At 45.5% G+C, this 12,947-nt stretch overlaps 2 protein-coding genes across 2 annotated transcripts; both read left to right on the top strand.

The window, feature by feature from the left end:
- The first annotated feature begins 75 nt into the window (after nt 1-75).
- Nucleotides 76-1,649, top strand: LOC134196812 (uncharacterized). Its single transcript, XM_062666033.1, has 3 exons — nt 76-322; nt 468-1,426; nt 1,506-1,649. The coding sequence occupies exons 1-3, from the start codon at nt 100-102 to the stop codon at nt 1,647-1,649; spliced, it is 1,326 nt and encodes a 441-aa protein (XP_062522017.1). The 5' UTR covers nt 76-99.
- Nucleotides 1,488-11,583, top strand: LOC134196356 (uncharacterized). Its single transcript, XM_062665458.1, has 16 exons — nt 1,488-1,987; nt 2,573-2,880; nt 3,128-3,916; nt 3,971-4,249; nt 4,316-4,580; nt 4,956-5,372; nt 5,437-5,629; nt 5,860-5,998; nt 6,050-6,169; nt 6,233-6,325; nt 6,392-6,574; nt 6,765-7,401; nt 7,471-7,658; nt 7,722-7,929; nt 7,996-8,153; nt 8,289-11,583. The coding sequence occupies exons 1-16, from the start codon at nt 1,702-1,704 to the stop codon at nt 11,406-11,408; spliced, it is 7,383 nt and encodes a 2,460-aa protein (XP_062521442.1). The 5' UTR covers nt 1,488-1,701; the 3' UTR covers nt 11,409-11,583.
- Nucleotides 11,584-12,947: the final 1,364 nt, after the last annotated feature.

Consider the following 12,947-nt stretch of genomic DNA (forward strand, 5'->3'; position numbering starts at 1 on the left):
AAAAAGGATGTATGCTTAGCAGCTAAACTCAGCTGTGCGGTCACGTGAGTAAATGACGTCACGGTGAGTAACCACTATTTGTCCACCGGTGGTGTGATCATGTCGTCGCCATCTAAGGTTTCAAAGTCACCCTACAGCCTTCAGAAGGCGCGTGAAGACGTACGGCGTCTTCTCGCGACTCAACGCAGAATCGCTTTCGACGAGTTCGCCTTCGTTTTCCGCATGGAGTACGGCTACGATCTCAAGCCAGGCTGGTTCGGGTTAGGGAATCTGCAGCAGATCTTTGAAAGGAAGATGATCGACATAGTCAAGATTGGCGGCGGTACGTGCACATTCTACAGCATTTTCTCGCGAACGTGATTCGCTTACCTCTACCTTATGGGCGTGTCTTCGCGTAAATTTAAATACTTTTCCTGATTGAATTCAAATTTTCCGGTTTTATTACCATATTTCCGGCTGTTGTTTAGCTACGCATTGCGATCGATTTGTTGAGCTTCAAGGAGGTGCGGCTCCAGCCGGCAGTGCACGACAAAGTAGTAGGCCTAGTGAGATGGCTAGCAGTAGGGGACGAAGGAAAGAAGAATCTGGTCCGCCCGTATCTACAGGCCACATTGCTCCTAGGCCGAGCAGCAGCAGCAGAGGTCGAGGACCCGCCTACACTCGGTCGTTTATTGTAGAGCAACCTGGACAGGCTCGTCCATACAATGTGACACCGCGTCCTCCCACTTTTTACACTCGACCTCCGTATGGAGCGCGCATGCACCAAGCGCGCTATCCCGTGCCTGTTTTTGTGGCACCAACGGCGGCGCCAAAGTCCAGTCAGTCGACGACTGCAGACGCCGGTACCGGCAGAAGCAAGAGGTGGGACGCATCGCGGCTCATCAAGGAGCTCGAAACGAGAGCAAAGGACTTCGCTCGCGAGTGTGTAGCGAAAGGAAAACATGTAGACTCGTCACGGATTTGTCAGGCGATTCTACGTGAACGAAACGTCGACAGTTTCAAGCGTTTGGGTTTGAGAGGTCATCACGAGATCCCGTATATTAAAGAGCTAGAACTCCTACAGCGCAGGGTGTACGAAACTGTCACTGCGTACTGTCAGGTGCGGTCAACGTCAACTTTGTATGAACTTGGGCTCTATCTCGCTCAGGTGGAAGGAAAGGAGAGCTTCAATGAACTGTGTTTGGGACCGCTACTGGAACAACCAGCGGTGTATCAATACTTTAAACCTCGTCAAACGTTGAGAGGTGTGCCGGATATAACGACGAAAGATGTTTTGGAGTGTTTGAGATCGTTTATGATTAAATACGACAGATGGTACAGGAGGATTGAGATAACGGAGTTTATGTCATTCATGGCAAAAGAAAGAGGTTGTGGTGACCCCTACGAGTTGTGTGTACGAGTTCCTTCTCTCGGCTTACCAATTTCGGTATCCACATTAGACGTGTCTTGCAAAAATACTTTTAGGTTATCAGTGATTGTTGCATATTATTGCTATAGGTGCTTAGGAAAGCGCAGAAAAGCGAGAAACAGGAATGGCGTCGTATTCGGGACGAGATAGCTCGAGAAACTACCGAGCATATAGAACACAAACTTCGGACGGCAGTCGAGCATCTTCTTGGCACTGGAAAGCAACTGTCAGAGCGAGCTAGAATCGATGAGATCGCCGAACAACCGGCTAATGAAGTTGTCCAACATGTGTTCATGTACCTCTCTCACAGAGACATGTTTCCTGCAGACGTCAACGAGGCTATGCGGCGCTTTTTCGGTTACGTTTCGGCAAACCAGTTTGCCAGCAAGCTATTCAAACTGGCCATATGCAGAGGTACAATCGAAGATCCCGAACAAGCGCAAGCAGAGTACGTCGAAGACGGAGAAGACGACGCGGAAGAAAGTGAAGAAGACGAAGAACAAAACGAGAACAATGAAAGCAACAAAGAGTACGATGTAGATTGGGATAGAAAACACCACCGTCAAGTAGTACCAGAAGGTGAGAGAGTCTATTCGTGTAATTTCTTGGTTTCCTACCAGTTTGACTTACAAACTTCGTTATTGCCAAAGTGCATAGTCAAACACGGTGAAATGTACTATGGTCCGTATCTGGTTTGCGCTTGTTGTGAAACTGCATGTGTCTTGAATAATAAACCTATAGGTTTTACAATAGATGTTGGACATAATATCGCAAGATCGCTGTAACGGCTACTGTTACAGTCGTGCACGCATGAGTCATGACTACACTAGTGATTCTTGTCTGTTGTTTTTGGTTATTTGTTTATGTACTTGTTCATCCGTTTAGTTTCTTTGGCAACATAGGCGTATGTAGCAATTTTTATGCAAATCAGTAAATAGACAGCACAGAAGGAAAATGAGTACGCGTGCAATGATCCACTTTTTTTATCGGTTATTAGTTGTTTCAGGTAAATGCTTACACACCACGGTGATCATGACTCAAGAGACCTGTGCATCATGCACTGCTCGACTTTTAGTTATTATTGAAACGTTAGCCTAACACTGGTTTCGCGCAGCTTTCTCTATTCTTTGTTTTACTTTGTTGATAGTGCTAATATATTGACAGATGATGTAGCTGCTGAAATTTGCAAGTGGTTAGACCAGACAGATGACCTTGATCTCCGCGTGTTGGCTCAGATAGAGGCCAGAGTAGCGACCAGCTTCGAAGCTCCCGAATTCACCCATCTCGATCACGGATCCTTTTTGTATCTCGTCACTCACAACAATGCCATCGCCTACATGCTCGAAAAGTCGTCCTTACAATTTGGAGCGTCAGCAAACGACAGAGAGCAGTCGGCGCAAGCCTATTTAAAGCAAGCACCACGAGAGAATGTTTTGGATTTTCTTCAGCAATGCGGGACTGGGACGCAGCCGGTAACAATTTGTACATATGTTGTGGCCTAAGCGCAGATTTGAACAATCCGTGGATTGCCCGGTACAGTCCATGGATTGCCTGTGCAAACCATGGATCGCCAATACAAACCATGCATATACCTACCCTAACCATAACCCTCAAATTACCCGGAAAAACTAGAAATCCACGGTTTGTCCATATCCACGCTTTGCGCATAACATATCCATGACTTACACCTTTTATTACAACGTTTTTGCATTCACTTAGATTTCTTTGTCTCAAGCAATTTGTGATCAGTTTGGTGTAGTCCGCGTTGAAGACCTTCGCCTCGGATCGATCGAACGGCTGATAAAGCGTGCTCAGAATCATCGAAATACAAACAGTGTCACCTTAGAAGGTGGTCCCGTTTTTCCTCGCATTGCTTACCAATCAGCTCTTCTCTGTGGATCAACTCAATTGGAGTCAAGTCACGAGATACGGACGGCTGCTCCGGGAGGGTCCGGATCCGGCCCGTTGGGTTGGCAGACGGAAGAACGCGCTGCACGGTTGTTGCTTTCGTGTCCGTTTCTCGGTGATCTATCGAAATGGTCACACTGGGATGAAGTGTTCGCTCCCAGTCACGGTCCGCTCAAGGACTTCATCAGCACCAAAGCTGCAGCTGCCTTACCCTCGTCCTCGGGAGTGTTCGCTCTAGAAGTCGAACCAGGAGTGTATCTGAGAGTAAATCCTAGATGCTCAATGGATGCTTTCGCTGACGCTGTAGCCAATGGTGACTCACTGACAGCAGCTGTACAGATCATCGGTCTGATCATAGAGAGTGGCAATGTCGGTGCGTTTGCTCTGTCTCTCGCTGCTAGCCGTACAAGGACGGCATTAGAAAGACTCGTTGCTGCCAAGGAAGTAGCAATCGACTGCGAATCGTACACAGACCACCACGAATGTGGACCGATTTCGGATGCAAGTGTGTTGGAATTTGGTCGACATCCAGCAGTGCAGTTCATTCTCGAGATGTTCTTACGCATTCCACACAAACTATCCGTTGCCCTTAGCCAACAGGTAGTGAGACCGGTCGTCGTCTCTGTATATATAATTATATCATTATTTTCATAGGTGTTGCTTGAACCACTGCATCATATTGTTGGCGCGGCATTGGCTCCCAAGTTGTTGCTCCAGCATTGCAGATCGGAAGACGAGAGGACAAGTTTGCAGAGATTGGGCATCGCTTTTAGCATATCGGAATGGGTGCAAGACTTTGAACGGCGCGGTCAACCACCACCAGCTGCTTCATTCATTTCGAACAAATTGTATCGGTCTGAAATAAAACAGGAATCAGAAGGAGAAAGGGGAGAAAGGAAGAACGAAACTTTATCGGAATCTGGAAACGATTTGGTAAAGGAGTAGGGTCACTGGGTGTATCTTTTTTTGTAAAGTTGAAAGTTTGTGTATTTCACACAGGAAGTAGTCACTTGTAAACACCTCCTTGTAGAACTAACGACTGCAGATGAGGGCACGGTTGATAGCGAGAAGACGGAAGAGGACGAGTGGCCGATATCATTACACGACGACAATACCGACAAACAACAGCCGATCTCTAGTCCGCTTCGACAGTCACAAGACACGAGCAGCACCCAACAAGATCCTTCGACAGACAACGAAGACGTCACAGAATCATACGCCAGCATCAGTGACGTCCGAGAATCATCCGTCGACGCCGAGAACGGTACGTATACATGTGTTAAACGCCGCCCTCGAATAAACGGCACCCTCGAATAAACGCCACAGCTTAGAGTACAGAAGAAATATATAAACGCCCCCCTCGAATACACGCCGCATTTCGCTCGAAGTTTGAAGGGAAAGTCGTAGGACTTTCAGAGCATATACGAGGGGCGGTGTCGAACCTACAGGGGTGTATACGGTCACACTCCTAGAGCACGGACAGAGAGCGTTTAAAAAATAAACTCCCCTAGAATAAAAGCCGCCCCGAATAAACGCCGCAGTTGGAACCAAGTTAAAAAATAAAAGCCGCGGCGTTTAGGTACTACAGATTATACATAGCCTTTGATTGCTATAATGTTTTTTTGTCGTTTCTGAATAGAAACCATCAAGTCGGAAGAGACGGATCTTAGTGTCTCTTTGCTGGAGGACGACACAGAGTGCAAGGCTGTCGTCGACGACATTCTTCGAGAAGAGTTCGGCGAAGGACTCGAGCTGGGACCGGAAGAGGCGAAACTTGTGCAGAAACAACGTCTCAGAGAAGGTCGCGGTTTGCATCGTCTTTCGAGCGAACTCTATAGCAAGGACACCCACTTTGTACTGGAACTCGTTCAGAACGCTGACGACAACGCATATCCAAACTCCCAAGACCAACCGTTTCAGCCTGCCGTCGTGTTTGTGGTGACAAGAGATTGCATAACGGTTCTAAACAATGAACTTGGCTTTCAAGATAATCACATCCGGGCTCTGTGTGATGTGGGCCGCAGCACAAAAGGCAAACACACAAAGGGTTACATCGGTATCAAAGCCTTGTTATTGATTTCTATGACTTTTGCTTCTATAGGTACGTGTTTCTGTTTTAGGTCAGAAAGGAATTGGGTTTAAGTCTGTGTTTCGTGTGACGGACACACCCGAGGTGCATTCCGGAGGTTACCATATTAAATTCAATGCACAGAGCGGTCCTCTGGGCTACATATGTCCGCACTGGATTCCACTGCAGGAAAGAGGCATACACGCCCATCAGCTGGACGGTATTGAGGGAGCAGATGACGAAGGGTATGTCACCGTGCATGAACGTGCTGTCTATGTCCAACATACTCTAACAGTGTGTGTTTGTCTGTGTGTGTGTGTGTGTGTGTGTGTGTGTGTGTGTGTGTGTGTGTGTGTGTGTCTGTGTGTGTCTGTGTGTGTATGTGTGCGTGCGCGCGCGTGTTTGTATCGTTGCGTGCATCATAACACCAACGCCTGATATACTTGTGTGAGTTGAGGTATCTGTTTCGTTGTAGATGGACGACAAAGATCATTCTTCCCCTAAAAAGCGGTCTATGCGGTCAAGTGAAAAGCTTAGCACCTCGATTCCACGACGTGCAACCCTCCCTTCTTCTGTTTCTCAACCGTTTGAGAAGCATAACTATAGTAGACAAGGTATCACAAAATTTCCTATTGCGTAAGTTGAAGTACTAGCATCGAGTGTAGGTTAACAAAACCGAACGCTACATGAACCGGAGAGATCTCACCAAGAACCTGTTTGAAGTGCACCATTCCCTTGGCGTTGAGAAGTGGCTGGTAGTGCGCAAAGAGTTGGATGCTAGCAAGGTTCGTGTACTTCGACTTGCTGACCAGTAATATAATTGGTTGCTGATTGATTTTCCTTGCTAGATGAAAGTAGGTATTGGTTATACTGAAGTCGCTGTTGGATTTCCACTACCAGCTGAAGACATTCTCTCTCTGGCCTCGCCTCTCCAGCAAAATGTAATATCTTCTTTCCAACGGAGGTCTACAGTAGACTAAATGCTGGTCTTGATATGCATGTCTTAGTTGCCTCAACAAAAGGTGTTTGCATTTCTGCCTCTGCGAAGTTACGGCCTTCGCTTTATTATCCAGGCGGACTTCGACGTACCATCATCAAGAGAGGCCGTTGACGAGTCTAGTTCATGGAATCAGTGGCTTAGATCCCATATCGCCTCACTGTTTGTCAAAGATGGCTTAAAGCATTTCAAGGTCAGTTTGTTTGGTCTAGTGCACTCAAACAGTGTGACTTAGAACGTTGATACTTGTATATAATATGCTGTGGTATGTACACGAAGGTTGCTTGCATGCGAACTAAACATGTACATGTCTGTACAAAGTCGTCACGTCACATTGGGTATCGTATAGTGTGGCGTGGTCACTCTGTCTAATGATTTGGCAGGAGCTCGACGACATGCCCACACTTGAAGCTCTGTGTGTCTTTCTTCGATTTGTTCCACTCGAGGCGGAGGTCCAAGGATTTTTCCAGGGAGTCACACGAGAAATAGTGCAGCTTCTCAAAGGATTCAATTGCATGCCAGTCCTAAAGTCTAATCCTGCATCTCCGACAGCATCTACGCTTGAGGATGATGAAGACATCGACTGGGTGCAACCATCTCAAGCAGTTATTGCTAAGGATCGTTTGCTGTACGATGTCCTGCCTGTGGGCATGCTCAAAGATCATTTAGATTTACATTACTTACACCCCAAGGTTGCTGGTGTTCTTAATCCTGGCCTGGCAAGGTGTCTCGGAGTAGAGGAATTATCAAGCAAACATCTGATCAAGTCAGCAGAGACATTGTGCGCATTGCATTCACAGCAATCTCACTCTAGTCAACTGACTCTTTCTTGGATTGCCAAATGGTTGCTCTGCTTGAGTAGAGCTATGATCAGAGAGTTCAAAACTAGTACTGCGTTGTATGAGAGTTTCAAAACGTTAGCTATTGTTCCTCTGAGCAACGGTAACTTTGTATCTCTCCGTGATACAGTAGTCTTCTTCCCTCTGGACGACGGAGACAGGAAGTTACGTTCAGCTACAGGTGATGTCTAGATATGCTGCATGTCTGTAACAGTGTTGCAGTTGGTTTTAACAGTTGCGTGATGTTAAGGTAAAAGCTATTTGGATGCAATCTATAACGATATGAGAACTGTCTCTAAAGAGATGCTGAGTATGCAGAGTAATGCAGAGAATGCATCGGTTCACAGACTGCTGGAGGAAATGGGAGTCAAGCGGATGACTTCTCGAGAAATTGTCTACAACCACATTATTCCTATACTGGAGTCTGACGACTGGCGAGTAAGTGTTAGATTCAATTAGATAGGCCGGTCACGTCAGGGATGGTTTCTATTTCTTATTTAGGGGAAATCTCCTGGTCTTGTTGTCAGTTATCTTGTGTTTCTAAAAGAGCAATGTGACCGCGACCCAAACATGCTCAAGATTGACCAACTGAAAACTTTTGCTGTCCTGTTGACTAATCAAGGGCAACTGAGACCGAAAGAAGAAATCATTCACTTTAGTAGCATTTACCTCCAAGAACGAAAATTTGACTTGCAGCGACACTTTCCAGGTTTGTGCTCCACGTGCAGTTTTAGTCATAGTCTATAGCTGTTCTGATTTTATTGACTGATTTTAGAAGTGTCGTGGAAAGTGGTGGATCAGACGTACTTACAGATAAGCGACGCTTCTAATCCAGCACTAATTCATTCGTGGGAAACGTTTTTACGAAGGCTTGGTGTCGAGCAGTTTCTAGCTGTGAGAGAGAGGACGATTGAACTTGTCGAAGACGAACTAGTCAGAAAACACGATTGTGTGTGTGTGTGTGTGTGTGTGTGTGTGTGTGTGTGTGTGTGTGTGTGTGTGTGTGTGTGTGTGTGTGTGTGTGTGTGTGTGTTGTATGCAATAGTAACGGTTACTTGTCTGTTGCAGAGCGCTTCTCCTTGGGGTAATATTGCCAAGGCCTGGCCGAAGTCGAAGGACGAGAAGTATCGAATCCGTGACTATACTTGCCCCGAGTTTCTTGCTGTCGTTGGCTCTGTGACGGCTCTGAATGAAACCTTGCAGAAGGAACGCATGAAATCCTTGGTTGAGCTTTTTAACCACAACTGGAGTTTAATCTACAATGCAAGGATAAAAGCTGTGGTCATGGGTGCAAGCGGAGAACCAGTTTGTGAGACCGAGTCGACATTCTACATGGAACTTAAGCGGACCTTGTGGATTCCTACCGTTGTCAAACGCCAGCAAAGTCCAACTCATAAGACAGAACCATCTCTATTACATCGTCCGGATGCGCTGTTTCTGAACGACAAGAAAACTGCGGCATTACTACACTGCCACGTAGACTACGTAGACGCAACTATCAACAATCCAAATTTTACTAAGTGTCTAGGTCTGCATACATCCGAAGTCATCACCGTAGAATTTATTTTAATAATGCTGCGAGAGTGGTCTGGGCCATCGGATGTCCAAAAGCAGTTTAGCACTTCTCTTCGTCACATGTCGTCTGTGTATGAGTACTTGCTGGGCTCGTCAAACATAGGAGACAAACAAGATCCTGTACGTTTGTTCTTCCAACAAGAAAGAGCCTTCTTTGTTCCATTTCACACTGTGGATAATAACAGAATGGCAAACGATATAGTGCCTGGAACGTTCGTAACGTTCGACGAAGTTTGCTGGGAAGATTCTACGGGCGTGCTACGTGATATCGTCAGATCTGCCCGAGAATCTGCGGTACCAGGACCGAAGCTGCTGTCCGAAGTTTATCAATGTATTGGAGAAAACGAATGTCGAGCTCTTGGGAAGCTTTTCTTGGATAAACTGGATCTTAATGCGACACCGACAATATTTGCTCTACTAGACGTTATGGAGTATGTTGCTGCTATGCAACTGACGCCTACTTACGACATTCTGCAGCAGATACAGAAGTTGTACATGGCTGTTAGTCACATGGTTCGTGAGTCTGCAGAGAAGGAAGCGTACGAGACAGCAAGAAAGAGCAATACTGAATTGCCATCCTTTGCCAAGTTCAAATCATTACACAGATCGAAGTTTGAAGAAGCACTTCTCGAGGAAGGCGTAGAACTCCACGTGAGCGACTGTCAGGCAGGGTTGCTTGTCAGAACACGCATAGCCGGAAAACCAATGTTTGCATCGATTAGAAATAAATGGGTGAGTGCAGACCAACAACCAATGATCAAGGACAATCCCAGTATGGCTGATCGATTTGCAGACCATCCAGTGGTGCACTTCCTGTGGCCTGTCTTGGAATCGCGATCATCACAAAGTTTTACTTCTTCTCGCGCTATGGAACTGGGAGCGTTGCAAAGACAAAAGCGATTGCACGAATTACAATCTGTAAGACAGGACAATGAAAAAGACAAAATATACGAATTTTTTGCAATTTGCGGCATAAAGAAACTGTCGAAGGTTGTTTGTGAAGATGTGCACGAGTCCGGTGTAGGTCCCAGTCCTCAACTGCAGCTTAGAGTAAAGCGACTGTTGCCGTTTATTCAAAAATATTTGTTTAACGATCTTAATTACGAATACCAACAACTGCAAGACGAAGGAATTTCGGAACGTCTGTTAGAAATGCGTTTCTCACTAGCTGACAAAATCTTTGTGTCCCTTGTCATCAAGGGACTTAACATTCACTCGGATAAGCAAGAGACAGATTGTGCTTTGAGCAACCGCGAGGTTCTCATTGTTTCCAGACAAGCGTGGGCATCCATAGACGATAACAAATCGAAACTACCTTCTCTAATGGGTCGAGAGCTTGCTAAAGTGTTCCTGTCTATTGATCACAACGAGTACTCGACACTCGAGTCATTTATCGAAAATTTGTTACAGTGCCTACCGAATCAGAAAGAATTGAAGAAGTTTGTCCAGAAGTGGAAGCTGCCTTCACGAATGCCCGAAGATGAGCAAGCGTGGACTATACCTGAACCCGATGTCGCTCAAGAAGCGTCACAACAAGAACAGCAAGAACGTTTGCAAGAAGAACTACTTCCTAGCAAAGCGTCCAATGAACAAGTAGAGAAGAATAAGATAAGAGAGGCCGACGACGGTAAGCTGAGATCTTGGCCACCGCGCTCGTCAACGCAGCCTCCATCAGCTAAATCTCTAGAACGCAGCCAGCGGGACAAACCCAAAGACGAACAAAAACGTGATGTCGAATGGAGCATGCCGCAACAGCCCGAACAATGGCAAGGACCCGACGGACAAATGCCACCATCACGGCCAAATCTACACAGAGACAGATCGAAAGTAAACTCAGAGCACGATGGCAGATCTGACCACTTGGAATCGCGGATATTGTCAACACAAGTAGACGAGAGCAGTAGTATGTACACCACAGACGTGTCGACGGAGTCTCATGCCGCTCAACTTCAATCGCGTATGCTCAGCCCTCATCAAACATTGCCCCAATTCGACCCATCACTAGGCCCCATTCCTCCCATGGCAATGCCTCGTGCACCCTTCATAAACATGCAACTCGACCAGCGTATCTTCCACGGTTCATCACCTGCACCGTTTCCGCAACCCTTTACCCCCAATACGGTCTCATCCATCGAATTTGAAGAGGTGGCTAGAGCTCCACAGCTCAGACCGCCCGTGTCCGTCGTGTTACACCCTCAATCGCCTCAACAAGAGGTCGGTCGATACGGAGAGGAGCTCATTTTCCTCTATCTGTTGAATCAAAGGGATCTGGGCCTACTCACCTACGACGACCAACCAGTTAAAAATGTTGCAGTCTTGTGGGTAAACCAGAGAAACGAAACGGGATATCCGTTTGACATTCAGGTTAACTTCTTCCTTCCTGGTCAACAGACGCCCAAGTCTCATTTCATTGAAGTCAAAACGACAAGATCTCCAGACAAGGGATTATTCCAGATATCGAACAACGAGCTGCGTTTCGCTCACCAACAGAGAGATGCCTTCTACGTCTACCGAGTATTCAATGCAGGCAATGCGGCCGTGAAGGTGGGCAGAATCAGAAATCTTTCTCAATATCTTGATTCGAATCAAGTGCAGCTGTATATTGAGATTTAGAGATAGAGAGGGGGGGGAATAGAGGGATTTTAAAAAGGCACTTGATTGCTATGTTTAGTGTTTTATGTTTTTTAGTGGCCATTGCAAGCAGCTGTTGTTGGGCATTTTGCAAGTCAAATGGGTTTCATTTTACATGTTGGTATCTTAGCAAATATATTCAATTAGATTTCAAGAAGTGTGTACTTTGCATGTACCTGTACAGTGTTAGACTGTATTGAGAAGAACTGCATGTGTGAGTGGCCACGTGCCCAAAGCTATATAAATATGGCTTTGTACCCAATTTCAAGTTTGGATGCTCGCAGTTTGAATAACACCAACTCGATGGATGTCGTGGGGGGAGGTCCACTAGTATTGTTATGCAACCTATACTTGAATATTGTTTTATATTTAGTTAATTACTATTTTACTAAAAAGTTGGACAAACACATGCGTCTGCATACTCTCTCAAACGCATTTAATTAACCAATCGATATTGTTTTCCTACTTTCTTGCTCTAATTGATTATAAATAAATAGAAATAAATGAAACCTTATTTGACTCCAATTTCTGGTTGCCCGCCTCCTAAAGAAGTCCGTTCACGCATTAGATAGACTGAGGAATTCAGCGCGTAGCAGGACTATTGTATGAGTTTCCGAGGTCTAATTAATATCGATGGACAGCTCTTGAAGAGCTTAATTCGATTATAATAATCATATATTTCTTGCTGTGAACAGAAGACCAGCATAAGCAACTTCCGGAATTGTAATGAGTTAGCGGGTGGAGACAAGCTTAATCAGATCAATCTAGAGACAATCCCCAGTGAGATAACTCTATCAAACTAAGAAGGGATGTAACAAAATACTAATGATGCAAACAATTAGAAACTCGTGTACAGTACAAGCAAGCATTTATTGATTTCCTGTGGCTTGCATTTGATCTTCGTCATAGCTCTCTGTGGAATCAGACTCACCAGCATCTGACTCTTCGTTAGGGTTTACTTCGATCACCATATCTAGTGGTTTGCGTCCTTGTTGACAACACACGCTAAGAATGCAATCAGTCTAAGATAGCTTCTTATGCAAACATGACATCCGGCTTTCTTGATAATCTGTTTAGCTAAGGGCCAACCCTCAGGCACGAGTCCATCTAATTCGTGAACAGACTTTTTTTAGAATCTCGGCAGTGTTCGCTCAGTCCATAACCAGTGGACTAGCAAAGTAGCATACTACCTACCTACCTACCGGTAAAGATCATTAGTCTTCTGGTTTTCAGACTGTTTTCTGGTTGGTTTCTTGTTCCATAGCAACGAGACTGCCATGCAGAACAACCTGCCTAATGTATTATTCGTTAAGAACTAATTAATTATTTCGACAAGATTTCAGTTCGACAGCATATCTCAATTAATTAATCAGAGCTCTAGCTAACGTTGTAAAATCACGTAAATAAGTTGACGTAACTAAGCTCTTACTAACATAAAAGTTTATATTTTCAAAAATAGTTTAGTAACGAAATGAAATGATGACCACACTAGCTCTTGTACAGGTCCACCCGCGCTGTCGT

Source organism: Corticium candelabrum, chromosome 21, assembly GCF_963422355.1.
Source record: "Corticium candelabrum chromosome 21, ooCorCand1.1, whole genome shotgun sequence".
NCBI lineage: Eukaryota > Metazoa > Porifera > Homoscleromorpha > Homosclerophorida > Plakinidae > Corticium > Corticium candelabrum.

Bases quoted from the DNA above. Each gene is read 5' to 3' on its own strand.
- LOC134196812 (XM_062666033.1), top strand. From the start codon at position 100: ATGTCGTCGCCATCTAAGGTTTCAAAGTCACCCTACAGCCTTCAGAAG. The intron at 323-467 runs GTACGTGCACAT...GCTGTTGTTTAG, and splicing joins CATAGTCAAGATTGGCGGCG to CTACGCATTGCGATCGATTT. The intron at 1,427-1,505 runs GTATCCACATTA...ATAGGTGCTTAG, and splicing joins CTCTCGGCTTACCAATTTCG to GAAAGCGCAGAAAAGCGAGA.
- LOC134196356 (XM_062665458.1), top strand. From the start codon at position 1,702: ATGTACCTCTCTCACAGAGACATGTTTCCTGCAGACGTCAACGAGGCT. The intron at 4,581-4,955 runs GTACGTATACAT...GTTTCTGAATAG, and splicing joins ATCCGTCGACGCCGAGAACG to AAACCATCAAGTCGGAAGAG. The intron at 5,999-6,049 runs GTATCACAAAAT...CATCGAGTGTAG, and splicing joins GCATAACTATAGTAGACAAG to GTTAACAAAACCGAACGCTA.